The sequence below is a fragment of the Lissotriton vulgaris genome, chromosome 1_1 (genome assembly GCF_964263255.1).
Source record: "Lissotriton vulgaris chromosome 1_1, aLisVul1.2, whole genome shotgun sequence".
NCBI classification, from domain to species: Eukaryota; Metazoa; Chordata; class Amphibia; order Caudata; family Salamandridae; genus Lissotriton; species Lissotriton vulgaris.
The window spans coordinates 1,671,724,535-1,671,750,970 of NC_141685.1; the positions used below are offsets into that span (position 1 = coordinate 1,671,724,535).

Here is a 26,436-nt window from a genome sequence, read left to right on the forward strand (position 1 = left end):
CGCCTTACCATGCCTACTTCATTGGGCAAGTATATAAAGTATAGAAGATGCCAATTTTACAAATGCACTGCCAGAGAAAGCGTTCAATACTCGGGGCTACCTACATTTTAATATCAATCACTGATTACCCCAGTATTGCCTTCAATCAACTAGTGTGCGATACGTAAATACTTGGACCAACCACGTTCTGTGTTCACTTGTCCATACTTGGACCAACCACGTCCCGTGTTCACTTGTCCATACTTGGACCAACCACGTTCCGTGTTCACTTTTCCATTTTAGTGCCACATGTATTGCTCATTCAAGGAAGATTTGGTAGCACAGTTACATGTTCTTTTGCATGTGGCCCCTTTCAGTTTGATAGTGATAAAAGGTGGCTTTTACCTCATTAAAAAAACAAGATATTCATCCATATTCTTTGAGATTCAACTTGAGAGTCCTCCCAAGTGTTGTGGTTCCTTTCCAGGGGTTTTATGATGGTAATGGATGGACGGGTGGATAGGTAAACGATGGATGTATGGATGGAAGGATGAAAAGGTGGATGGATGGAGGATGTATGGATGGATAAATGGTTGCATGGATGAATGATGGATGGATGGATGTGTGAAAAGGTGGGGGATGAATGATGGATTGGTGGATGGATGGATGAAAGGGTGGGTGGATGAAGGAAGGATGTATGGATGAAAGGGTGGATGGATTTATAGATGGAATAATGAAAGGGTGGATGGATGAAGGATGGATGTATGGATGAAAGGGTGGATGGATGAAGGATGGATATATGGATGGATGGATGGATGGATAAAAGGTTGCATGGATGAATGATGGATGGATGTGTGAAAAGGTGGGTGGAAGAATGATGGGTGGATGGATGGACGGGTGGATAGGTAAAGGATGGATGTATGGATGGAAAGATGAAAGGGTGGATGGATGATGGATGTATGGATGGATAAAAGGTTGCATGGATGAATGATGGATGGATGGATTTGTGAAAAGGTGGGGGATGAATGATGGATGGGTGGGTGGGTGGATGGATGGATGAAAGGGTGGGTGGATGAAGGATGGATGTATGGATGAAAGGGTGGATGGATATATGGATGGAATAATGAAGGGAGGATGGATGAAGGATGGATGTATGGATGGAAGGATGAAAGGGTGGATGGATGAAGGATGGATGTATGGGTGGATGGATAAAAGGTTGCATGGATGAATGATGTGAAAAGGTGGGTGGAAGAATGATGGATGGATGGACGGGTGGATAGGTAAAGGATGGATGTATGGATGGAAGGATGAAAGGGTGGATGGATGATGGATGTATGGATGGATAAAAGGTTGCATGGATGAATGATGGATGGATGGATGGATGGATGGATGTGTGAAAAGGTGGGTGTGTGGATGGACGGGTGGATAGGTAAAGGATGGATGGAAGGATGAAAGGGTGGATGGATGAAGGATGGATGGATGTGTGGAAGTGTGGGTGGATGAATGATGGATGGATGGATGTGATGAGGTCTAACAGGCGCATTTATGGTTGTCAATAGTTGTTTATGATGAGGAGTACCAGTTTCTAGAATCTTTTGTCGGAAGGGGGTCCTTACGCCTAAAAAGGTTTTACAAGGGGGTCTCGGCATCAAAAAGTTTGAAGACCTCTGCCCTACAGGCTTCTCAACTACATTATTGGTTTGGTGCAAACCCCTCATCGTACATAACACGTCACTTCAAAAAGGCAAAAAGTCTGAAGAACACTTGAACACTTGAATATCAATAAAAATGTTAGTTCTTGAATATGTTTTTTTTACATACGGATGTCATCAGATCTACGATTTATAAATAATGTCAACTGCACTGTGCGACGTCACATTCACCCACCTGTTAACCTGTGCTCCCTTTCAAGCAAATAATCAACCAATATTACCATAAAACTTTGTAAACAAGCAGCCTTCAAACTTAGAGGAGATCAAAGAGTTGGGTCCCATTACAGGTAAAGTGGTGAATTAATGGGCCGGACTGCTTCCCCGACGAACGGAGTGTATGCAACGTAGGCAAAATCTCAGGATGAAAATACGACCAAGTGTGAGAAATAACTAAGGGAATTGTAAGGTGCAAACCTGCTTCCCTCCAGTATATTTCCCTCGGGGTCCAACCTGTAATAGCACCGTATTTCTGACCACCAGAGCTATGGTCCCTGCTAGTAAGGGTAACCTCAGAGTCAGAATTACTAGTTCCGTTAACGGGACCCTGATAGTGGGGGCCTAAGTAGCATCATGTCATGCGTGCAATGCAGCTACATTGTTTGACAGTCACAATTCTGTTCCTACTCATTGTTAGTGACAGCCAGTAGCACTTCCTTCCTTAGTAAAAATAACAATCCCACATTGCACTTCTTTAATCACTCACCTCCAGTGATCTAATTTGCATCGTACATTTGTCTCTTCTGGGCGCCCCCCCCCCCCCCGCCTTTTAATGTAACAAAAAACAAATCCTGACTTCTAGACATGGATTCCACAGGAGTTGGCCCTCTCTTGCTTTAGGGTGGGCTCTGATTACTATGCACCCTGGAGGGCTTCCATGATCCACACTTTGTTTTAAACTCTGTGGCGCCTCAACGTTAGGATACTACCCACTCCAAACACTAACCGGTAGATAAGTCCACTCTCTGCAGCATCTCATGCTTAGTCACAGTGACATTCACCACACCGCGGGCGAAGCACATCTTTAAACCTCACATACATTACTCAATATCTCTCTTCTAGGCCACAATACATCCAGCATCCTATCAACCGTGCACTCTAAAAGGGAGCAGAGGAACCCCAACAAATTGAGAGCGTTGGGCTTTATTGGAAACATGAAGTGTGATATAAATTCTACAATACAGTGCGATACAGTAATAATTCTAATAATATCTGGTTTGAACAGATATTAGTCAAATCAGTGATAGGAGCAGGAAAGCAGTATTGCCTGGTTCACATATCAGAAATTCAATTATTAATAACATGCATCTGGCCACGTATGAATAATACATATACAATAACATAAAAAAACAGATAAAAGTGGAAAATGAATCTGCCATTCGAAACCATTACTCTAAATACAGAGATGATAAACCACTGCTAAGAACGTAAATTCAGAACAGTATAACGTGCAGTGAATGTGTAATGTGCATTGTGTAGTTTGGGAGGCATAACCGTGCATCGTAATTTGAGGACTTTAACCAGGGCTTGGTCATATCAGCCAAAAGCCCCTCCCCAATATTTTTAAAGAACTGTACAGCCTCTGACAGGGCACACGCTCAAGCAAAAAGGCTTCCCTGCTGCCAATGGGTAGGACAGTGCCTTAGCTGAATCATTGGCACTAGTTGGCAATGGCAGGCAATGCGTCCAGCACTACTTACATATTAAAAACCTATTCTCAAATGACAGCAGGAAGTTTTGCTGCATGATATTAAAAACTATATCACTATAAATAAAATAAATATTTTTGGCACTCCTCAGCTTTTAATGACATGCACTCTTCGTAACACGGAATAAGAATTTTTAGGACCCACAATTAAGATTATTACTTTTTTTTGCTGATTTTTGTTTTTGTGTGACGTGAATTAGAGGTCTTATTGTGAAAACGAGGCTCTATGATCATCTCAAAACATATAGTTTGTCTTACCTGATGCAGAACCCAGGGCCTTGTATAATGCTGTTAAGTAAGACTTCACTTTGTACACCTACCACGACCGGCATATAGACCCCTTCAAACTAGACATTTTCTCGCATAAACTTTCCATTAGTTGCATATGATTTATGATCATCCCTTTGTCATTAATTGGACTACAAAGCAGCGTTTGTGATGTTCTGAGGCGTTAACAAGTTTTAACTAAAAAGCAAGCAGATGTAATGCCCTAAAAATCTGTAAAAAATGACCTACTAAAAAAACAGATACAATGTAGGAAATATTACTGACACTATGAGACTAGATCAGAGCCTTGTTAAAGTAACTGATGATGAACATGTTTCTGCCTCGCAAGGCAATACAGTGCATCACAAGGTTTGGAATTAAAGGAGTAAAGAAGAATATTTCAGGAGTATGAATAACTAGAATTCCGCTGGTGAAAGTTTGCTAAAATGGAAACCTCAGCAAAAGCCCTTCTTTAAAGATGAACATTTCCAGAAAAATGCTTTATAATGACACAATAATCCATAAAAATGTATGTTTACCTGGTTTTATCTTGTAAAACATACTTTCTGCAGCATGTCAACCACATACCATTTTAAAACTTGGCCACCTTGGTGAAGCTAGCAAACTTTTATAAGAATTCAAAAAGACGATAAAAGTCATAAGTGCCATATTTGCATATATCTCAAATCCCTAGAATTCTGTCATGCCACATATTTTAACAATCTGATATTTTCCAAATTGCTAAAGGCACTTATTACTCAGAAAACCATCCTGTTAAAAAGGTGAAATGTTCTGTCCACGAAATGAACAAGTCTCTTTAGAATTAACTGTGATTGATCTGGAACTATAGTGAATATCAGAAATAAAGCAATGTCGTAAATGTTGACTCACATTTTCTCCCGCATCTCCTCTGTCCCCTTTCTGTCCGATCTTTCCTCTTAGGCCCTGTAAGTTGAAAATATTTATTACCAGAGAATGAAAAGGCTTCTAGCAAGACTTCTTATCAATTGATTTAGGGCCTGATTACGAGTTTGGAGGTGCTGCAGGGGGCCGCCACACTAGCACCACGCTGCAGCACCACCAAACACGTAGGCAGACCGCCTGCCAGATTCCAAGTTGAATCTGGTGCGGGCGAGCCTATGGCAGTGCTGCCACGGCAGTGCCTTTCAGAGGCTTGTATTAATGCCTTAGAATGCGTAAGCAATCCATGCCGTGCAGGAACAGGGGGTGCATACCTACGGGAGGGCACACCATGTGGCCCCTGCACGCACCCCCAGGCTCAGTCTTAGTTTCCTCACCGCCACCCTTTTCATAGCGGGCTCACCGTCATGGTTAGAGTTTCAGAGAAAACTCGCAATATGCTTGGCTGTGCTGCAGCGCCAAGAAACAGGATATTATAGCCTCACACCGCTGCGCCACCGCCATGAGATCTGGCTGTATTTGTATGATGGGGAAAGACGGGCAATAAAGTAAGTTGAGGGACAGAGTGATAGCAAGAGTGGATGTGAGGAAAACAGGATAGTGGTAAGGAACAACAACTTTTGGAAGATTGCTATTTTAATATGACATTTTCAGAATATGTTTGGCTGTAGCTCTGAAATAATATTCAATTAGGCTTTCACCATTTGCAGCACTATAGTTCAAAGTGACATAACGGATGGTACATTTTATTTCTTGAAATTATGCCTTTCCAAACAAAAAAGGATGCAAATAGATGCAGTAAGATGATGCACATGTGGCAAACAGAGCTAACTTTAGAAAAACAGAGGAGTATAGTTAGAGATGCTAACAGATATAAACACAGGCAGTAATTGAGACTACGGTGAATAAAAAAGAAAACTACAATGCACAACGTTCTTTTATAGATTGAAAAACACCAAAAAAGAAAGACTGCAAGAGAGGCAATGAGGTCATGCCTAAACCAAGTTAGAGATAGAATAATAAAGATAAAAATATGAGAAACAATACAGAGACAGGTCTCTTACAGAATCTTCCACAATCGAAGCCCATGGTAAAAAAAATATACCTGTTCATTTGATTATAGGAAGTTATAAAAGTGACTTACTGGCTGACCGGCTTCTCCTGGCTCTCCCTAAAAAACATCAGTGAGGAGACGGTCACAATAGGATTCACATATCATTCGTGTACTCAAAAGGTCTGAAGTCTATGTGCACTGGGTTGTAGGTGCACAAGTTTTAAAAAGGGCACATAGAAGGACTACCTCAAGAATGGTGAGTACAGGAGGACCAATATAAAAGGCCAAGGAACCTCCATATGCTAGCCACTAAAGCGGCTCCATGACAGATCGTTTAAATTGTCTAAACATCTCAACTCTATTGCACATTAGAGCAGAGCCAAACAGCAGAGAACCTAAAATTAAAAGCAAGCATTTGTGAGGAATCCTATGTTTACCCCTGATTGCTTGGCACAAGCAGCAAGCCCTACCTCAAAGAAAGTATGTGAGACATATCAATAACAACAGCACCAAAAATCACAGTTACGCACGAAAATGATAACATTCCCAAACCAATATAGTTAATAAAGAGAGTAGATTAATCAATCAAAACATTATTTATTCAGTTTTGAAGAAAACATAAAAGATAAATACATTACAATCAAATAAAAACAAGCAATAAAACCGAAAAAAAAATACTTTTAGTTACAGTGCAAAATCAATAAAGCAATACAACATGAATCCAGTCTGATATGGGAGTAAGGACATATTTAAGCAATGAACTGGGGATCCTTTGCTTTTAAGCAATCAAGGAAAATGATATTAAATGCACCAATAACGGTCACAACATTAATGTTTGCGAGTGTTAAAAACTGCTTATGGTGGCAGCAGTGTATTCGTATTTTTGCACTAAAACGAAGCACTGGCCTCCAGTTTAAGAAAAGTATGGTTCTTGGAAAAACATGCTGTCCTTTAAAACACAGTTCATTTGTCTGTATGTCACAACATCTTTGCATCCACAGCATTGACTATCAATTTATCATAATGGTACATATATGCACGGAGGTATAGCGTTACTATTCTAAAATCTGCATCTATTTGCTTTGATGTTGGCTGCATAGAGGGGAAAATAACTAGTTGGGTTGGAAGCAAGGTGTTATGATCAGACAGCAAACACATGAAAAAGAAGCGCATGCACAAACCTTGACGGATATCCCTGGTGGTCCCTGGGGTCCTGGCTGCCCTGGAAGTCCTGGTGGGCCGGATACTCCAGGATATCCCGGCTGCCCCTTGGCTCCCTAGAGGAACAACCAAACGTGAAATGGGGTTCGGGACACTACGCAATTCACACTTCACAGCACAACTCGAGATCTTGTTCCCTATGAAGGTTAATGGCTGGTCCTAGATCAAGGAGAGCAGATGCTGCTGGGCGAGTTTGCATCACGAGAAACCAAAAGCCGGAATAGGGGAGGTAAACAATACATTTGGGAGTCAGCGTACAGTGCGCGGATCTGTTCGATATAAGTTGGGGAGATGCAGTGTCCATTACCGACCCAGTATGACCTCACCTGCACTCATGGGCAGGGGAACCCCACGTTTTAACGTCGGGCAACTTTTTGCAATGAAGTACCCCACTTTTCAGCAAGCAATTTTGAACATCATTACAGTCCAGCAGTAAAAAAATACATCTCATGTGGTTATAGGTCTCTATACACACATTTGGAATGGTGCACACAGTCCACCTCTGTGTTTCCTCAATGTGAACTTGCGGACCACAAGGCTCTACTGACCAGGGGCCGCACACTGACCTTCACTTCACACTTTTGAGGGACTGGATGCAGCTGATTAGTGTCTTTTGGCACACAGACATCTGTTTGTATTTTCAGATGCTCAGAGGGAGGGATATTCACATGAGGCGAGACTAGAAGAGACGAATGAAGTGACTAGAGACAGAGTCCAAGAGACCGAGACCACAAGAAAGCGAACCTAAAAGAGAAGCAGAGGGATGGAGAGGAGTAAAGAAAGAGAGAGAGGGAGAGAGAGAGAGAGAGAGAGAGAGAGAGAGAGAGAGAGAGAGAGAGAGACAGAGAGACAGAGAGACAGAGAGACAAGAAAGGCATAGAACGAGAGCAAACATGAAAGTACACTGAAAAGAGCTACAAGGACAAAAGAGGTGATAGTAACAAACCAATATGCATTACATGGTCTTGCCCTTTGCCTTCAATGGAGGAAGTCAAGCCCTCATTCATATTGTTATTGTTTTGAGTGATCCTTGGACTTGACTGTAGCTACTCTGAAAGACTTTCAAGGAATGTGAGACTGGGTAGGTTTTACAGGTATTTTGAAAAGAAAGCAAGACTTATATTGACAACATATGTGGGTTGATTGAATATGGGCCTCATTAAATGTTTCCATATTTAAAAAGCACTAGAAAGGCACTGTGAGGAATTAGATCAACTGAGGTGTGTTGTGTATTTGGACAGCTTGAAAGGACTGTTGAGACAGCTGCAAGCCTACTACTACTTGTTCTGGAAAATCTGAAGGGAAGAGAAGGTTAAAGGACTCGCACTCTTTTGGAAAAACAGTGTCTTCTAAAGAAAGACTCATTATTTAAGGTCCTGCTAGAAAACCATGGCAAAGAAAAGAAATTCTGATATATTGCAATGATATAGCTGACAATATGCAACAGGAACAGCGGACTTTAAAGGACGGAATGATGATAAAGACTCTTTTGCATTATGGCATGCTAAAGCAAAGGCCCCGTTTCAGAATTTGGATTAGTCACCACCTGAATAAATGTATTTGAATTTTCCTAATCGAGGTATGATTTAAAGACACTTGCCATTACATTTGGGCCAAGTAAAACTGTGGCACTGAGAAAAAATTGCGTAGGAAAGCCTTCCTGTCCTTGCAGGAAGGAATTAATGAGATACGGATAAATGTAACTTTTGCATGCCCATTACACTTACAAGAACTGTTGCAAAAGGAGACATCTGAGAGATGGACCTGGCGGGTTCAATGGTTAAAGTTATCAACATTGATAGTTTCTGAATAGATTTATGTACAGGAATTTAAAGAAGCATGGTGCCTGGATAGTGACAAGATTAATGTAAAAAGATGTAGTGTTTTTATTGTGTATTGATTACAATGTTTCATGGCTTACAAAGCAATTAGGTTACTAAGTAAATATTTACAATATTAGGGGCGTATTACAATGTCGGGTGGACTCCACTCCACCTGGCACCGTTGAGGTGTCGAACCGCCCAACCTTAGGTCGGCAGTTACAACCGCAGTAATTGGATGCGACCGCCCAATGGGGTTCAATTTTTCAATGGAAGCTTGTGCGGTGGGCGGAAAAGGCCTGCAGCACACGATTCCATTGAAAAATTGATGTTTTCAAACATCACAGTGCCTGTCACATACTGCAGGGATGTTTAGGGGGGCAGTATAGGTGTCCTACACCTCAGAGCAGAGGTCCAGGAGGAAAGGGGACCTGCTAGGGGCCCCCAATGTTGCTTTCCATGTCAGAAAGGCCAACATGGAATGAACCAACATCATAATCCTAACAGTGGAGCAGCTGTCATTAGGGTTTATGAAGTGTTTTCGATGCACAAACGGGCTCCTTGAGCCCATCGGAAGCGCAGCGGATGGTGCCTCTACCTGCTGCCTCCTACCGCACACATTGTAATGCATTGATCAGACCGCAGCAGCAGATGGCAGTCAAACCGCAAACGACGGCTCATCCTACCACCATCATAATCGCCCCTTATTTTTAAATAAAGTAGTAAAAGGAAACTGGAAAGATATAGTCAAATACCAAGGGATAATGCACCATGGAGAGACAATGAGAGCAAAGATGGGAAAGGAGAGTGTTGCATAACAAAGAGGGAGCAAAAGAGAGATAGGGAAAGAACACTAATAGAATAACTGAATAATTAGAATAAATTAGAGTAAAGAGAGCGAGGTACAGAGATCCAAAGGACAAAGAGAGAACAGAGCAAACAATACAAGTAAGAGTGTAAAATGCGGCACAGCGCAAGAGAAAGAGGAGTCAGTGAAAAAGATAACATTGGTGAGAAAGAGGGCTAGAGGGCAGGAAAAACAGAGGGTAAACTGAGAAAGAGAAAGAAAGGGAGTGATGGCGATAAGGAGTAGGAGAGGGAAAAGAAACTGACGGATGTATGGAAGTGTGGATGATAGCCATTTTGTAGATAGATTGATAGATTGATTGATGGATAGATGGATAGATGGATGAATGGATGGATGGATGGATGGATAAATGGATAGATAGATAGATAGATAGATAGATAGATAGATAGGTAGATAGATAGATAGATAGATAGATAGATAGATAGATAGATAGATAGATAGATAGATAGATAGATAGATAGATAGATAGATAGATAGATAGATACAAAGAGAGAGTTAACTTTTACATGGCACACCTTTAATTTAACAAACTCAGTAAAGGTTTTTTGTTTTTTTACAAACAGAGAGTAAGAGCATGAAGGAAGGAAGAACAAAAGAGAGGGAGAAAAAGAGAGAGCTAATGAAAGTAAGCAAATAGTTTAATTCTGAGTGATTGCTCCTTAGAAGGCCTATGCTTTGTGAAGAAATACACTCACCGGAGGGCCAGGGGAGCCGCTTCTCACGGGGACGAGATCGGACCCTCCTATGACGTAGCCTGGTTCTCCCTGTTTATAGAATACACAGGTTACATTGATTTAGTTGATATGTTGTTACTCTGTTCCACTCAGACTTAGATTCATAATAGTAATAGCACTGAAAAACAGCTCAGAAACACCTCTCCTTGATTTACAGATAATAAACTAGCAGCCCTTTGATGCTGTAAAATATTGACCATTTATCAAACGTGTGAACAAAGGGCATCCCAAAAAACAGTTTTGTATAACAATATACTGGCAAAAAAGTTGCAACAAAAAAATGTAGGCTAACGTATTCCTAAGTAAAAATAGAATATAAGAGTTGAAGTTCATCTCCTACTCCACTACTCCTTATTTTACCCCGAAAGCGACACTGAACCCCCTACTTTTGGCCTAAGTTAATGCAACACCTTACATTTACCCTTACCTTTAGTTATCCCCAATACTAACTGTGACTATAGCCTTTATCTTTACCCTGACCTAACCCATACACAAAAGCATCTCGTTCCCATATTGCATCATTTCAATGAATGGTGCAGATATCCTTGTTTACATCTGCAGTGGAAGGTGCAGCCGAGGTTGGTGTCTGATTTAACCCCTAAATCCCCTTCTCAAAGGCTGAAGACATGTATAATCACAACAGACATGTGAGAAGCCGATTAGAGAAAGAGAGCGTGTACACTATATATGCAGCCTCTCGGTCTGTCATTGGGATTATTGTAGATCCCATTCCTTGTCTGAGTGACAGCAGGCGATATATTGGTGGGATTACTTGAGAGGAGTGATTTGTCTCTCTACTGCCCATCGATCCAATCTCAAGAATATAACATCACAGGGCAAAGATTGCGTCATAATGTTGGGTAACTGGCATTGATAGGAACACTTTGGCATAAGAAGAGGTTAGACTCTCCTTTGTGTACACATGTCAATGATATCAAATGAAAATAAAGAACAACTTACTCTGTCTCCTTTGGGTCCCGGTGAGCCCGGATACCCTTGAGGTCCCTGTAAAAAAGCAATAGGGCTCAAGTTACTTCAAGATTGTGATGGTGCTATTCAATGTGCCACCGGTGGGTCAAACTCTAACCATCATCCATTCCATCCAGGTCAATATTTTGAAAAACAATATTGTCCACACTCATCATTGTCGACCCTCCCCAATCTTTCATACCTTTCAAGACTCATGGCCTTTCTCTCAACAACATAACCCCAAGCATCATATGCATGGGCATACCCATCTAGGAGCACAAGCTTGAATACAAGCATAAAATGTCCTCTTTGCACAAATTCACCCGAAATGTATGAATCATTCGTTAACCAGTTATTTTGTTGCTGATCCTATTCGACGACCGTCCTTTGTATACTACCTTTTAGAGTTAACCCCTTCGCTGCGGCGGGAATTCCGCCGCAGCGCTAAGGGGGCGGGGCGGCCGAGCGGCGCTCGCATGCTCGTGATGGAGCCGCTCCGTCACGAGCCGCAGTTGAGCTGTGCTCGTGACGGAGCGGTTCCGTCATGGCCCGCCCCGCTCAATGGAACGTCCAGCGAGGCGCGAAATTCGCGCCACGCAGGCGCGCCGAGCGGGCCATGACGGAACAGCTCCGTCATGAGCACAGCTCAACCGAGGCTCATGACGGAGCGGCTCCGTCATGAGCATAGAACGGGTTAAACAAATACAAACCAAACTCCTTGAGACCACAATTAATGTACCACTGTGAAGCCAAAGGAGAAACATGTACATTCAAACAAGGAACTTCGACAAAAATGGATGCAGTTCCATAAAAGTAAAGGGGGAATTAAGCACCTGCAATCCATGTGTGAAACTTTCCACAGTGGATGAGAGACAGCACAGAACAGAACTCAATATGCAGCTAACATAAACCAAACTGCATGCAACATCGACAGACCAAGAACATATGCAACTATAACAAGCCTGATTCCATGTGAAAGCCTAACACTACATTGCAAGAAACACATTAAAGGCATTGTATAGAGGGACAACTGTGTGTGCAGCAACAATGTTTGGAAAAGGTATGTAGTGCGAACTCTGGGCACCTACGATATTTGTTGCTCAACTGCATACATCATTTTCAGCAACCAATACACAAAGCAAACACATACATTGATTGTGCCTAGCCAGCAAGAACCTATTGTAATTTAATTATTTGTTATTATGGGCCCTACAAAATAAATATAGTTGAAATACTCTGTTGTACTCACAATGTCACCTTGGATACCCTGAAGACCCTAAAATATATTAAAAAGAAAGAGAATAAAGATTTAGGATTTTCAAAATATAAGGGTTTGATAAATATGTGTGAATGTTGCAACCATTGTTTTAGAGTTTTTGGCGTAATTACCATCAGCCCGGGAGACCCTGGGGGACCCGTGCGCCCAGGCCTGCCTGGAAGACCAGGTATTCCATTCTTTCCAGGTAGTCCCTAAAAATGGGATGGAGGAATAAGTGAAAACACGTTACATGGAGCACTTTAGGGCAAAGGTTATACAAGTTAGAAAAATATTTAACATACCCAAATGATATATTCAACTGGGAAAATTAAAAAGATTGGCACTAAAAATACTGGTGTGTGTTTGTGCATGAATATGTGTGAGAAATAAGAGTATGTGTGTATGTCTGGTTTGTATGAAAAGTATTAGATTATTGTGACGTCCGTTGTCCTATTCCAGACGTTTTGAGTCCCTAGTCATTCACATCAGAGGTGGAAAGACTTCCTATCACAATCCTTAACCTCTATTTTCATCTCAATGCACTTCATGTCCTCTTACACAGTTTCACCGCTCAACAATTCATCACTGGGTAGCACATGCAGGCAATGTCTTCAATTCCCTTAAAGAGTGTGACGTATTTTATGCATTTAGTTTTCTATGGGACTATCCATCTTGAAGAAGACCTGCAGTAAACACTTTAGAGGTGTCAGAACAATTTTTGACTGTTTTTGATCATTTTCTTTCTTACCTGTTGCATGAGTATCACTGGATTGCTTGCATTTTGATTCGTTTAGACAAATTCTAGTTTATTTTGTTAGCCTTCTCAATTTGTTGAGAATAGATGATGCATATTATGTGGCATTGGGGTGATACATTTGTTAACTTGATAGCCCAGTATGTTTTTTTATTACATTCAGTCATCATATGTATTCAGTATGTTTATAGCTGTATATTCTGGTGTAGCTTGGTGTTCGTGCTATGTGCAGATCATAATCAAAATCTCCTAAAAACATATTAAATTAATATGAACAGTTTTCCCTTTGAGGACACACGTCATGGTGTATAAAGTTCTTGTTGTTTAATTGATTTGTAAATTGGTTTATTTTTTATGTTAAAAACACAAACAAATCAAAATGTACATAATTCGTTGCATTTCAGGGTGGTTGATAACATTTCCATAATTAATGAGTGAATCTAGTGAACCTTTATCTACTTTACTCATAATGCTAATGAGATTTACGGTAATCGTGCCTCATTTTGGTAAAGTCAGATTCAACTATATGGACTAAAGACAACTGAATAACTTAGAAAATACAGCATATACTTCAGTAGCAATTGAGATAAGGCATAAATGCAGAGCTTTTCTCTGCTTGTCAAAGCCTAGTATGTTCTTACGAATTTGAGCATTAGTGGAATGACCATCAGGCCCCGTCCTGCCTGAGGACTTAACTCTGTTAATTTGGTCAACAAACTGATCAGTTGTGGCCTCAAGCTGTGAAAATTCACTAAAACAGAAGCCTTCGGGCCCCATGAATCAAACCAAATACCGGTCGCAAACGGGCAGATTCTCAGAATCCGCCCCTTTGCCACCGGTATTTTTGCATTTGGGATGCATCACCCAAATGCAAAAATCGCAATTTAAGGAATCTCTAAATTGCGATTCCTTAAATTGCAATCGCATTTAAGGAACCCCAAATTGAGATTCCTTAAATGCAATACATGAAAGTTACAAAATTAGCGATTTCGCTAATAGGAGTAGCAAATTACCATGAAGTTGAAGTTGCATTTTTCAAAGTTTCATGTTGCACACACACATGCCCCTAGGGCATGTGTGTGTGCAACATATGTGCAGAGATCAATTTTAGGGGTGCAACAGGGTGTCATGTTGACACCCTTGCACCCTTGAAATTGCATGAGCAATTTGCGAGTACCTACTGGTACTCGCAAATTGCTCATGCAATCTCCACTTCATTCCTATGGGCCTGTAGGCCCATAGGAATGAATGGGACAGCATTCCTTAATTGCGACTAGCAATTTGCGAGTAGCAATTAAGGAATGTTTAGGAATCGCTATTTAATCTAATATTATATCCTTATTAAGTTTGTAAAAGACATTCCTATGTGCTGTGCAAAGTTTTCCAAGGATTATGAAACTTGATAGTGAGAGCCCTTTTTGGACTACTTCATCGTAACTGCTCTCCAGCATTTATTAATGTTTATGGATTTAATTGCCGTATATATATAGCTTCCCAATTTGGTAAATGTTTATTCTACTTTTAGAACTTAACTAAATTGCTCAAGTTTTGTTTTTAACTCTTAAATGGCTGTATGGTTCTAGAATATAATTGTCAAAATAGCATATGACATAAATAATATGTACTAAATATGGTTAACACAAATATAGCCTATTCGAGTTAATAGTAGGACATCTACTACCAATAGGATGATCTTTGTTTTAATGATTTTTGTGACATAATACGTATGTAAGCCAATGTTTTCTAAACAAAATATTCTGGCATAACAACTATATGAAATTTAGTGTACACTCCTATTACCATTCCCCCATCTCCAAGGGTGTCCTAGATGCACTCTCGAGTATGTTTATTCAATTCTGTCTTCATTATTATCCCAGTCATTGTGCAGGCCAAGTCGATATGAACCATAGAAGGCCTTGATAAAGTAGGGAGGTCTTGTATTATGAAATAAAATCCCTGTAAAAGATTGATCAAACCTCTGTGGTACAATTTGTCTTTTCTAACGTGATACTAGAGCACCCACTTTTAGTAGAAGCTTGGGCAAGGCATTATTAATTAGAGATATTAATACAATTTCAATGTATCCCAGGTGTTGTCACCATGTTAAGCAAAAGATGCATCATTATTTGGTGCACTGACACATCGGAAGTAAGAGGCCACTGATAATGAGAAGTTAAGTATTTTTTCATGACAAATGGTAACAATTATAGCATGTATTTCTTTGCATTAATGTTCACATTGAATACTCACCCGTTCCCCTTTCTCACCCTTCGAAGCAAAGTTAAAAGAGTCGTAGCCCCCTCCGCTCTGTAGACCAGTAAAACTCTGCAGTGGACAAGGAGGAGAAGAGAATGAGGAACACAGAAGCGCAGATACTAGGGTACTTGAGTCATCTAGAACCACAAAATGAGAAGTCTAGGACCAGTATTCCGTGTTCTTACTTAAAGAGCCATAAGGAGATGCTTACGAGACTGCCGAAGTGAATTAGCGTGCAATGCAGACTATAACAAGGAGCTAAACCCTCGCAGGGTGTAATTTCATGCTACCAATGCAGACACACTCATGAAATTAAAGTGGGCCATGCCATCCCCTCTGCTTGAACAGTACCACCCAGGCGTAGTTAAGAAAGCCTTGCTAAGCCTTACATTTCTAATCATCAACAGTGATCCAATCTGATTGTTCATGTGTTCAATCTAAGCATCCTATAAATTGTAGTATAGTCACTTTCCTCTACATCTAGACTAGCAGTGCGCCTCCAGGCAGAAATTTAAATTAATTACAAATTTGTATACGTAACTTGCTTTGTGACTAATAACATGACAGGGTACAAATCCTTAATGATAATCAAAATCAAAGAAGTAACCTTAACCGTAGTAAGATTGCTACATGACATTATCATCACACAGGTATTGTGAGTATATTAACAAAATCGTGTGTGCTTCGGTATGTGGGTGGGTGCGCATACATGTGCCCAGTCTGCCTCACTGCGGAATATTCACGTTTATCAAGGTAAATTGCCCATGGGTGACTGAAAGAAAAGGAGACAGACACAAGAGCTTAAAAATAGTATAAATAAAAACATAACTGGAGATACAGATTAGATTGTGTTTTTGTATTGGGCAGGAAAAAAAGCAGAATTGGCCCAGAAAACTTTATTTACTGACAGCTTCCATGAATCTATCGTGTACATTCTAAAAGATTTTGACGCAAAATACCTTAAGTGATTCCTGATCAGCACAGTTGATTACAAGTAGGCTGCACAGGCATTGTAATATTCTCGTGGACCATATAATGCTTCTGTTTGCCTTAATAGTCTAATCTGAATTAGAAGGCTGATGGTACATATGGTGTCATTCTGAAAAAGGATCTGTGTACTTCAAATATCAATGTTATTATTACCTGGTTGTTGTGGTCCACATGTCTATGTACTGCCTTTGTTGCGGTGAGTATGGTTGGATTACTGATATACACGACGTACGAGTATGTGTGGGTATGTGTTTGATGTTTTGAATGGCTGAGGGAGTGCGGTGTGGGATGTGATTTGTTTCTCTTTTTTATTGCCTATTTAATACATTATAATGTAAATTGATTATTAATACATTGTGATATGTTTTGAATTGTCGACTGTGGCATGCCTCTATCAATAGGCCAGCTTCTTGGGTGTTTATATATCCGCGACGTATAGCGCATTTTGATTGATACAATAAGATTATTTTTGTATTAGTAGTCTGCACAGTATGTCTCCCATCACTTATTAACAAAACAAATTAATACCTATCAAGTGTATGGTTTATGATAATATGAATTTAATAGAAATAGTATATTCCAAGGAATTAGCCATTGAGTGTAGTTGTCTTAAAAAAGAAAGAAAAACATAAACATATCATGCACTACAGTTAATATAGAGATAGTCCTGGCATATGCCTGTCCTATTTATGCCTTGCATCTACGGTAAAAGGCTCTCATCCTCAGTTCTTCTCGCTGACGGTAGCTATTACGACAAGTGTTTTTCTGGAAATTAGGATTCACGTTAGAAAAAGTGTTACCAAAAAAGTATCTTTTTCAATAGCTGACCTCAGATCGTCAAAACCACTACTTGTGCCTTTACTAAATGGTCTGATTGCACAAAAGAAAGAAACTCCTTTCTCTGATCTTTGTTAATTTGATGTGCACATTGATTATACAGTTTTTAACATTCAATACACAAACCGATGTGCATTTCACAATCAAATAGTATACTTACATTGCCCCCTGTAGAACCTTTTTCACCCTAAGAGACAAAAATTAACCATTATCCACAGATGGTAAATGCAGATTGGGGTATTTACTATTGCTCCTAAAACATATTTAATAATATGTCAATTATAGCCTGTTGGTAAGTGCAGCCGTTGAAGGCAAAGGAGGCTCAGCCTCTGGATGATGCTCTAAAGAGTGTGATTGACACTTAAGCTAGACTAGCTCTTATGGAAACAAGGGACATTGTACATTTGGTTGGAGGCATGTGTTTTCTTGCTCGCTCTACCACTCCACTGAGTGCAGCTTTACCCTTCACATCCACACGCCCTGCACTCTTCATGTTGCTCCCCCATGCAAAAGCTTGAAAATTGCTTCCCTCACCCTACCCCACTTGACTCCTTTTTCTGTACACCTCACATACTGGCCTAATCTGTTCCTCTCCCATCCCTCCCTGGTCACCACTGCTTGTCAATCGTGTTGACTTGCTCCTCCACCCCCTTCCTTCATTGCATCGCTCCCTTTCCTTCCCTATCATGTTTTTTTAAGTTCAATTTACTTTTGCTTCTTAGGAAAGCCTGGCAGTTGCAATTTAGTACTGGGCCATTCCTTTCTCTTAATGCCCTTTCTTACACCTTTTATAATTTTTTAATTTACCGCACCAAAATGGACGTCTGCCAGCATGTATGATGTCTGCCAGCGCATACGCCAGAATGCTTTGACAAAAACCTAAAATGGATGCCACATCATACATACGTGGTGACTTACGTACAAACATGTTATCATGCTGGCATTGGTTTTTTTCAGCATCAACAAGAACGTTTTTTTTTGTTCTTTATGCTGATGCTCTTCAATTAGTGTAATGCCCTCGTAAGATTCTACTCTGCTCACTGGAGGCAAAAAACTTGCTTGGAATTCTCATCTCTTTGCACCCTGACACTTGAACATTTGGTTGACCCACTGGAAAGGTCCAGGCCTCCTAAAACACTAGATGGGTATTAAGAAAAATGTTTGCTATAGACAACTGCCTCACATGACTTAGCGACAGAAATATCATAGTTACCTTTTGTCCCTTTGCACCCTGAAAGGAAAGAAAAAATATATTAATGAGTTCAGGAAATACATTAATATCATTAACTATCACATCTTATCCAACTTACTGAGCAATACCATTAAAAAGCATTAATGCACCGAGAATTATGTGGCATTAGAAATGCTGGAGGTAAAAGGAATGAGGCCCATTGTTTATTTCCGGCTCTGCGTTTTTATGACTCACTACAATGCTGTTTCCTGAAGCAGAACGGTCTGATCACCTTTAAGTTAGTTGTGTCCTGCTCAGGAACATACAGGCTGAGCCTCTATAAGGCACACAGTCTCCATGACACCTGATTATATAAGGGGTCCATATGCCTGTTGGAAGAAGGATCAGAAGCACCAAGATCAGAAGCACCAGGTTACGAGGAGTTTGATACCCATATTGGTCTCACCAGTGTTTTCACATCCTTACCCAACGTATCATGACAGTGGGATCAAATCATCATATAATAAACACACCAGGTCATGTAATAACTCCATGACCGCATACTAAAATGGTGATGCACTACCTGACCACATGAATATGGATACATGCCCATTCTTAACAACCGCTAGACTGACTAGGTCAGTGGTTCCCAAACTTTTTAGACCTACTGCTCCCTTGACCCAATAGCCATTGCCGGTGGCTTCCGACTGTAACTTTTTCTGGAGGGTGGGGTAGATGTAAGCCCGGCCTCCGGAGTACTTGCTTTTTTCTCTCTAAAAATAATTGTGATGAAGCTGATGAAGGTATTATAATCATATATACAGGTGTTTCGTATTACTAAGGCGACGCCTCTAATAAAATATTCCTACTTACACTTCTTTGCCCATGCCTTTTTTTGAGTACCCTCAAACATTTTTATCCCACTTACAGTGCTAGAGAGTGCCCCTGTGCACGTAGGCCCCATTGCCAAAGTGTTTCTGCACTTGAAGAATATTTGCATGCACTTCCATTTCTACCCATGTCATATGTGCCAAAATGTGCCTCATGATTTTTTAAACCGCACACAGCTTATTTTTGCTGTCTCGTCCCTAAAATTGCCTCCAAATCAATGCAAGTTAAATAAATTCATCAGTTATTTTCTTTTTTTTAACTTCTTTCTTTCTTGCTTCCAAATGTTAGCATCATGCAGTATATAGTGTTTTACTTCCCTGGGCTTAAGGAGAGAGCAGGCCTGTCGGGAAATGTGTGTGTACTGAAAGAAATGCGAACATTAAGTACCTATGGTTCAAGTACAAATGACAATACTTAATACTACTTAGTGTGTTTAATAGACAGGACAACTGTACTTTCCTGATAGGGTTGGTGTAAAATGCATTTGGAAAAAAATGATACTATTAACAAGTCAAACAAAATAAATCAGGCATCTCCTGCTTACTTTGGGAATGTTGGAACGTGGGGATCCAGTGAAATATGGAGGTCTTCTTTCTCAACATGCCATCAGTTTAGCACTACAATTACAGCTTTAGGTTTGTCACTTACAAATCATAAGACGCACAGATGATGGACGGAATGCAGAGCAAATCAAACATTCACTCCCAGTCAAGAGATCTTGGTTAAATTCGTTGTTTTTTTGTTCACTATGCCACCCCAGTTTAGACCCAGCCATATGCAAATCATTCTTGACACTGTGCCTCATGAGAACAGCCCAGCCCGAACTGCCAAGCCAGGTCCTCCCTGGACCAGAAACAATCATCCTGGGACCGGTTTTGGGGTATCACCTCTCATTAGCCAGGCTAGCTTGAATCCAGTGGCACAGTGAGCCCGGGACCCAGGTCTGGGCATTCCTGGCGCACTTAGAACGAGAAAGCAAAAGACACACAGATGATGGATGGACTGCAGAGCAAATCAAACATTCACCCCTAGTCAAGAGATATGGGTTAAATCCATTGTTCTTTTGCTCACCGTGCCACCCAAGTTTAGACCCAGCCGTATACAAATCAGCCTTGACCCTGTGCCTCATGGGAACAGTCCAGCCCAAACTCCAAAGCCAGGTCCTCTCTGGACCGGAAACAAGCATCCTGGGACAAGTTTTGGGGCATCAAACCTCATCAGCCAGGCTAGCTTGAATCCAGTGGCGCAGTGAGCCCAGGACCAATGTCTGAGCATACCTGGTCACTTAGGGCGAGAAAGCAAAAGACACACAGATGATGGATGGAATGCAGAGCAAATCAAACATTCACCCCAGTCAAGAGATCTGGGTTAAATCCATTGTTATTTTGCTCCCGTGCCACCCCAGTTTAGACCCAGCCATTCACAAATCAGCTTCGACCCTGTGCCTCATGTGAAGCAGTCCAGCCATAACTGTCAAGTCAGGTCCTTCCTGGACTGGAAACAAGCATCCTGGGACCGGTTTTGGGGCATCAACCCTCATCAGCCAGGCTAGCTTGAATCCAGTTGCAAAGTGAGCCCAGGACCCACGTCTGGGCATACCTGGCGCACTTAGGGCGAGAAAGCAAAAGACACAGAGATAATGGACGGAATGGAGAGCAAATCAAACATTCACCCCCAGTCAAGAGATCTGGGTTAAATCCATTGTTCTTTTGCTCACCATGCCACCGCAGTTTAGACCCAGCCATATGCAAATCAGTCTTGACTCTATGCCTCATGGGAACAGTCCAGCCAGAACTGCCAAATCAGGTCCATCCTGGACCAGAAACAAGGAACCTGTGACGGGTTTTGGGGCATCACCCCTCATCAGCCAAGCAGCTTGAATCCAGTGGCACAGTGAGCCCGATACCAACGTCTGGGCATACCCGACGCACTTAGGGCGAGAAAGCAAAAGACAACCAGATCATAGACGGAATGCAGAGTAAATCAAACATTCACCCCCAGTCAAGAGATATGGGTTAAATCCATCGTTCTGGCGCTCACCATGCCACCCCAGTTTAGACCCAGCCATTTGCTAATCAGTCTTGACCTTGTGCCCAATGGGAACAGTCCAGCTCGAACTCCCAAGACTGGTTCTCCCTGGACCGGAAACAAGTACCCTGGGACCGGTTTCGGGACATCAACCCTTATCAGCCAAGATAGCTTGAATCCAGTGGCACAGTGACCCCGGGACCCACGTCTGGGCATACCCGGCACACTTAGGGCGAGAAAGCAAAAGACACACAGATGATGGTCAGATAGCAGAGGAAATCAAACATTTCTTCCCAGTCAAGAGATCTGGGTTAAATCTATAGTACCTTTGCTCACCATCCCACCCCAGTTTAGACCCAGCAATATGCAAATCAGTCTTGCCCCTGTGCCTCATGGGTACTGTCAAGCACAAACTGCCAAGCAAGGTCCTCCCTGGACCAGAAACAAGCATCCTGGGACCAGTTTCGGGGCATCACCCCTCATCAGTCAGGCTAGCTTGATTTCAGTGGCATAGTGAGCCCCGGACCAACGTCTGGGCATACCCGGCGCACTTAGGACGAGAAAGCAAAAGACACACAGATCATGGACGGAATGCAGAGCAAATCAAACATTCACCCCAGTCAAGAGATCTGTGTTAAATACATCATTCTTTTGCTCACCATGCCACCCCGATTTAGACCCAGCCATTTGCAAATCAGTCTTTTTCTTGTGCCTAATGAGAACAGTCCAGCCCAAACTCCCAAACCTGGTCCTCACTGGACCAGAAACAAGCACCCTGGGAGCAGTTTCGGGACATCAGCCAGGCCAGCTTGAATCCAGTGACACAGTGAGCCCGGGATCCACATCTGGGCATACCCGGCACACTTAGGGCAACACACAGATTATGGTCAGAAAGCAGAGCAAATCAAACATTTACTCCCAGTCAACGTTCTGGGTTAAATCCATAGTTCTTTTGCTCACCATGCCACCCCAGTTTAGACCCAGCCATATGCAAATCAGTCTTGACCCTGTGCCTCATGGGAACAGTCCAGCCCAAACTCCAAAGCCAGGTCCTCTCTGGACCGGAAACAAGCATCCTGGGACAAGTTTTGGGGCATCAAACCTCATCAGCCAGGCTAGCTTGAATCCAGTGGCGCAGTGAGCCCAGGACCAATGTCTGAGCATACCTGGTCACTTAGGGCGAGAAAGCAAAAGACACACAGATGATGGATGGAATGCAGAGCAAATCAAACATTCACCCCAGTCAAGAGATCTGGGTTAAATCCATTGTTATTTTGCTCCCGTGCCACCCCAGTTTAGACCCAGCCATTCACAAATCAGCTTCGACCCTGTGCCTCATGTGAAGCAGTCCAGCCATAACTGTCAAGTCAGGTCCTTCCTGGACTGGAAACAAGCATCCTGGGACCGGTTTTGGGGCATCAACCCTCATCAGCCAGGCTAGCTTGAATCCAGTTGCAAAGTGAGCCCAGGACCCACGTCTGGGCATACCTGGCGCACTTAGGGCGAGAAAGCAAAAGACACAGAGATGATGGACGGAATGGAGAGCAAATCAAACATTCACCCCCAGTCAAGAGATCTGGGTTAAATCCATTGTTCTTTTGCTCACCATGCCACCGCAGTTTAGACCCAGCCATATGCAAATCAGTCTTGACTCTATGCCTCATGGGAACAGTCCAGCCAGAACTGCCAAATCAGGTCCATCCTGGACCAGAAACAAGGAACCTGTGACGGGTTTTGGGGCATCACCCCTCATCAGCCAAGCAGCTTGAATCCAGTGGCACAGTGAGCCCGATACCAACGTCTGGGCATACCCGACGCACTTAGGGCGAGAAAGCAAAAGACAACCAGATCATAGACGGAATGCAGAGTAAATCAAATATTCACCCCCAGTCAAGAGATATGGGTTAAATCCATCGTTCTGGCGCTCACCATGCCACCCCAGTTTAGACCCAGCCATTTGCTAATCAGTCTTGACCTTGTGCCCAATGGGAACAGTCCAGCTCGAACTCCCAAGACTGGTTCTCCCTGGACCGGAAACAAGTACCCTGGGACCGGTTTCGGGACATCAACCCTTATCAGCCAAGATAGCTTGAATCCAGTGGCACAGTGACCCCGGGACCCACGTCTGGGCATACCCGGCACACTTAGGGCGAGAAAGCAAAAGACACACAGATGATGGTCAGATAGCAGAGGAAATCAAACATTTCTTCCCAGTCAAGAGATCTGGGTTAAATCTATAGTACCTTTGCTCACCATCCCACCCCAGTTTAGACCCAGCAATATGCAAATCAGTCTTGCCCCTGTGCCTCATGGGTACTGTCAAGCACAAACTGCCAAGCAAGGTCCTCCCTGGACCAGAAACAAGCATCCTGGGACCAGTTTCGGGGCATCACCCCTCATCAGTCAGGCTAGCTTGATTTCAGTGGCATAGTGAGCCCCGGACCAACGTCTGGGCATACCCGGCGCACTTAGGACGAGAAAGCAAAAGACACACAGATCATGGACGGAATGCAGAGCAAATCAAACATTCACCCCAGTCAAGAGATCTGTGTTAAATACATCATTCTTTTGCTCACCATGCCACCCCGATTTAGACCCAGCCATTTGCAAATCAGTCTTTTTCTTGTGCCTAATGAGAACAGTCCAGCCCAAACTCCCAAACCTGGTCCTCACTGGACCAGAAACAAGCACCCTGGGAGCAGTTTCGGGACATCAGCCAGGCCAGCTTGAATCCAGTGACACAGTGAGCCGGGGATCCACATCTGGGCATATCCGGTACACTTAGGGCGAGAAAGCAAACAACACACTGGGAGCAGTTTCGGGACATCAGCCAGGCCTGCTTGAATCCAGTGACACAGTGAGCCCGGGATCCACATCTGGGCATACCCGGCACACTTAGGGCAACACACAGATTATGGTCAGAAAGCAGAGCAAATCAAACATTTACTCCCAGTCAACGTTCTGGGTTAAATCCATAGTTCTTTTGCTCACCATGCCACCCCAGTTTAGACCCAGCCATATGCAAATCAGTCTTGACCCTGTGCCTCATGGGAACAGTCCAGCCCGAACTGTCAAGCCAGGTCCTCCCTTGACCAGAAACAAGCATCCTGGGACCTGTTTCGGGGCATCCCCCCTCATCAGCGCCACGACGCCTCAGGGCAGCAGTGCGCTTTACAAGACCACATACATACATCAGCCAGGCTAGCTTGAATCCAGTGGCACAGTGACCTGGGGCCAATGTCTGGGCATACCCAGAGCACTTAGGGCGAGAAAGCAAAAGACACACAGATGATGGATGGAATGCAGAGCCAATCAAACATTAACTCCCAGTCAAGAGAACTGGGTTACGTTCATCGTTCTTTTGCTCACCATGCCTCCCCAGTTTAGACCCAGCCATATGCAAATCAGTCTTGACCCTGTGCCTCGTGGGAAAAGTCCAGCCCGAAATGCCAAGCCAGGTCCTGCATTTGGGTTGGATTCATCACTGACACAGTGTGTTTAAGTCTAATTAGTTTAACTGAAGCCAACAGACACTTCAACATTAAATGCATTAAAGTGCTTGGTGTGCGGCTACCCTGGCTAGATTTGACGGCTCCCCAGGGAGCTACAGCGCACAGTTTGGGAACCACTGGACTAGGTAATTATAGGAAGACCACATGCATATATGAACCAATGTCTGGATCCTTCAAGGTCATGAGAGGACAAAAGCTTGCCTCTGTAGAGCAATGGCTGTGTTTCAATGGGGTCATGTTCACAACCACCCATCCCTGTGGAGCTAAATTACTAGAAGACACCAGATTGTGAAAGCACGCTCATGTTGTTATACAGAACAGTATCAATTTGTCACTAGGGTGCGGTACCAGAATATAAATATCATCTGGCATAAATATAGTATACAAAAATATTCCCCGTTAAACAGCAGAAACTCTACATCGAAGGAGACAATATTTTTCTAAACAATATTTAGGACACAATATATATGTAGGATGACATTTCTGTATATAATATTCTGACATAGAGACGTTTTAAGCCAAGGCCAAAGTGGGCTCTGGCCCAGGGTCCCAGCCTTTAAAGGGAGCCCCCTGACAGTCTTGCCCAGATGACCTTGAATCATTACTAAACAGATTGTTTTGAATACTGTTATCCTATTTTTCGCAGAGTGAGGTGAGGCAGCTAATCCTGTGTTGCCGCCAGAGCTGAACGCTGCAATAGAGCACCCCCCACTCATTTTTAACCACATGAAGCTTGGTTTTAAAAACATAATTTTTTAATCCCCCAAATTCCCCCTACCTGCTTATTTGCACAGCCCGTAAGCCCAGCTCTTCCTAATGGGACTTTGCCCCCAGCCCCTGTCCACCGCGGCAGGAGCCGTTTGAGTGGAGGGCAGGGCCAAACTCTCCCAGCTGACACCACAGGGGCGGGGAAGGGGCGGAAGCACTTTGGCCTTCCCTATATCAGTGCCGGGGTTCTTGGATATACAGCGGAGCGAGGTGACGCAGCTAATCCTGTGTTGCCGCCAGAGCTGAACGCTGTCATAGAGCACCTCCCACTCCTATTCAACCACGTGAAGCTTAGTTTTAAAAACACCATTTTTTAATCCCCCAAATTCCCCCTACCTGCTTATTTGCACAGGCCGCAAGCCCAGCTCTTCCTAACAGGACTTTGCCCCCAGCTCCGGTCCACCCCGGCAGGAGCTGTTTGAATGGAGCACGGGGCCAAACTCTCCCAGCTGACACCACAGGGGCGGGGCGGGGATGAAGCGGAAGCACTTTGGACTTTCCTACATCAGCGCCGGGGTTCTTGGACATACAGTGGAGCGAGGTGAGCCAGCTAATCCGGTGTTGCCGCCAGAGCTGAACGCTGCCATAGAGCACCCCCCACTCCTTTTTAACCACGTGACGCTTGGTTTTAAAAACACAATTTTTTAATCCCCTAAATTCCCCCTACCTGCTTATTTGCAAGGCCCGCAAGCCCAGCCCTTCCTAACAGGACTTTGCCCCC

At 42.9% G+C, this 26,436-nt stretch overlaps 1 protein-coding gene across 1 annotated transcript in view; it reads right to left on the reverse strand.

Moving 5' to 3' along the window:
- Positions 1-1,814: 1,814 nt before the first annotated feature.
- Positions 1,815-26,436, reverse strand: part of LOC147751045 (collagen alpha-1(XIV) chain-like) — a 525,617-nt gene continuing 500,995 nt past the window's right edge. The window contains exons 27-36 of the mRNA XM_086932176.1: positions 18,559-18,576; positions 17,506-17,532; positions 15,513-15,587; positions 12,640-12,720; positions 12,500-12,526; positions 11,242-11,286; positions 10,243-10,311; positions 6,820-6,915; positions 5,729-5,755; positions 1,815-1,883 (exon numbers count right to left, since the gene is read on the reverse strand). Of these exons, the coding sequence (XP_086788302.1) occupies positions 1,815-1,883; positions 5,729-5,755; positions 6,820-6,915; positions 10,243-10,311; positions 11,242-11,286; positions 12,500-12,526; positions 12,640-12,720; positions 15,513-15,587; positions 17,506-17,532; positions 18,559-18,576 (534 nt within the window). The remainder of the gene's footprint in view (positions 1,884-5,728; positions 5,756-6,819; positions 6,916-10,242; positions 10,312-11,241; positions 11,287-12,499; positions 12,527-12,639; positions 12,721-15,512; positions 15,588-17,505; positions 17,533-18,558; positions 18,577-26,436) is intronic.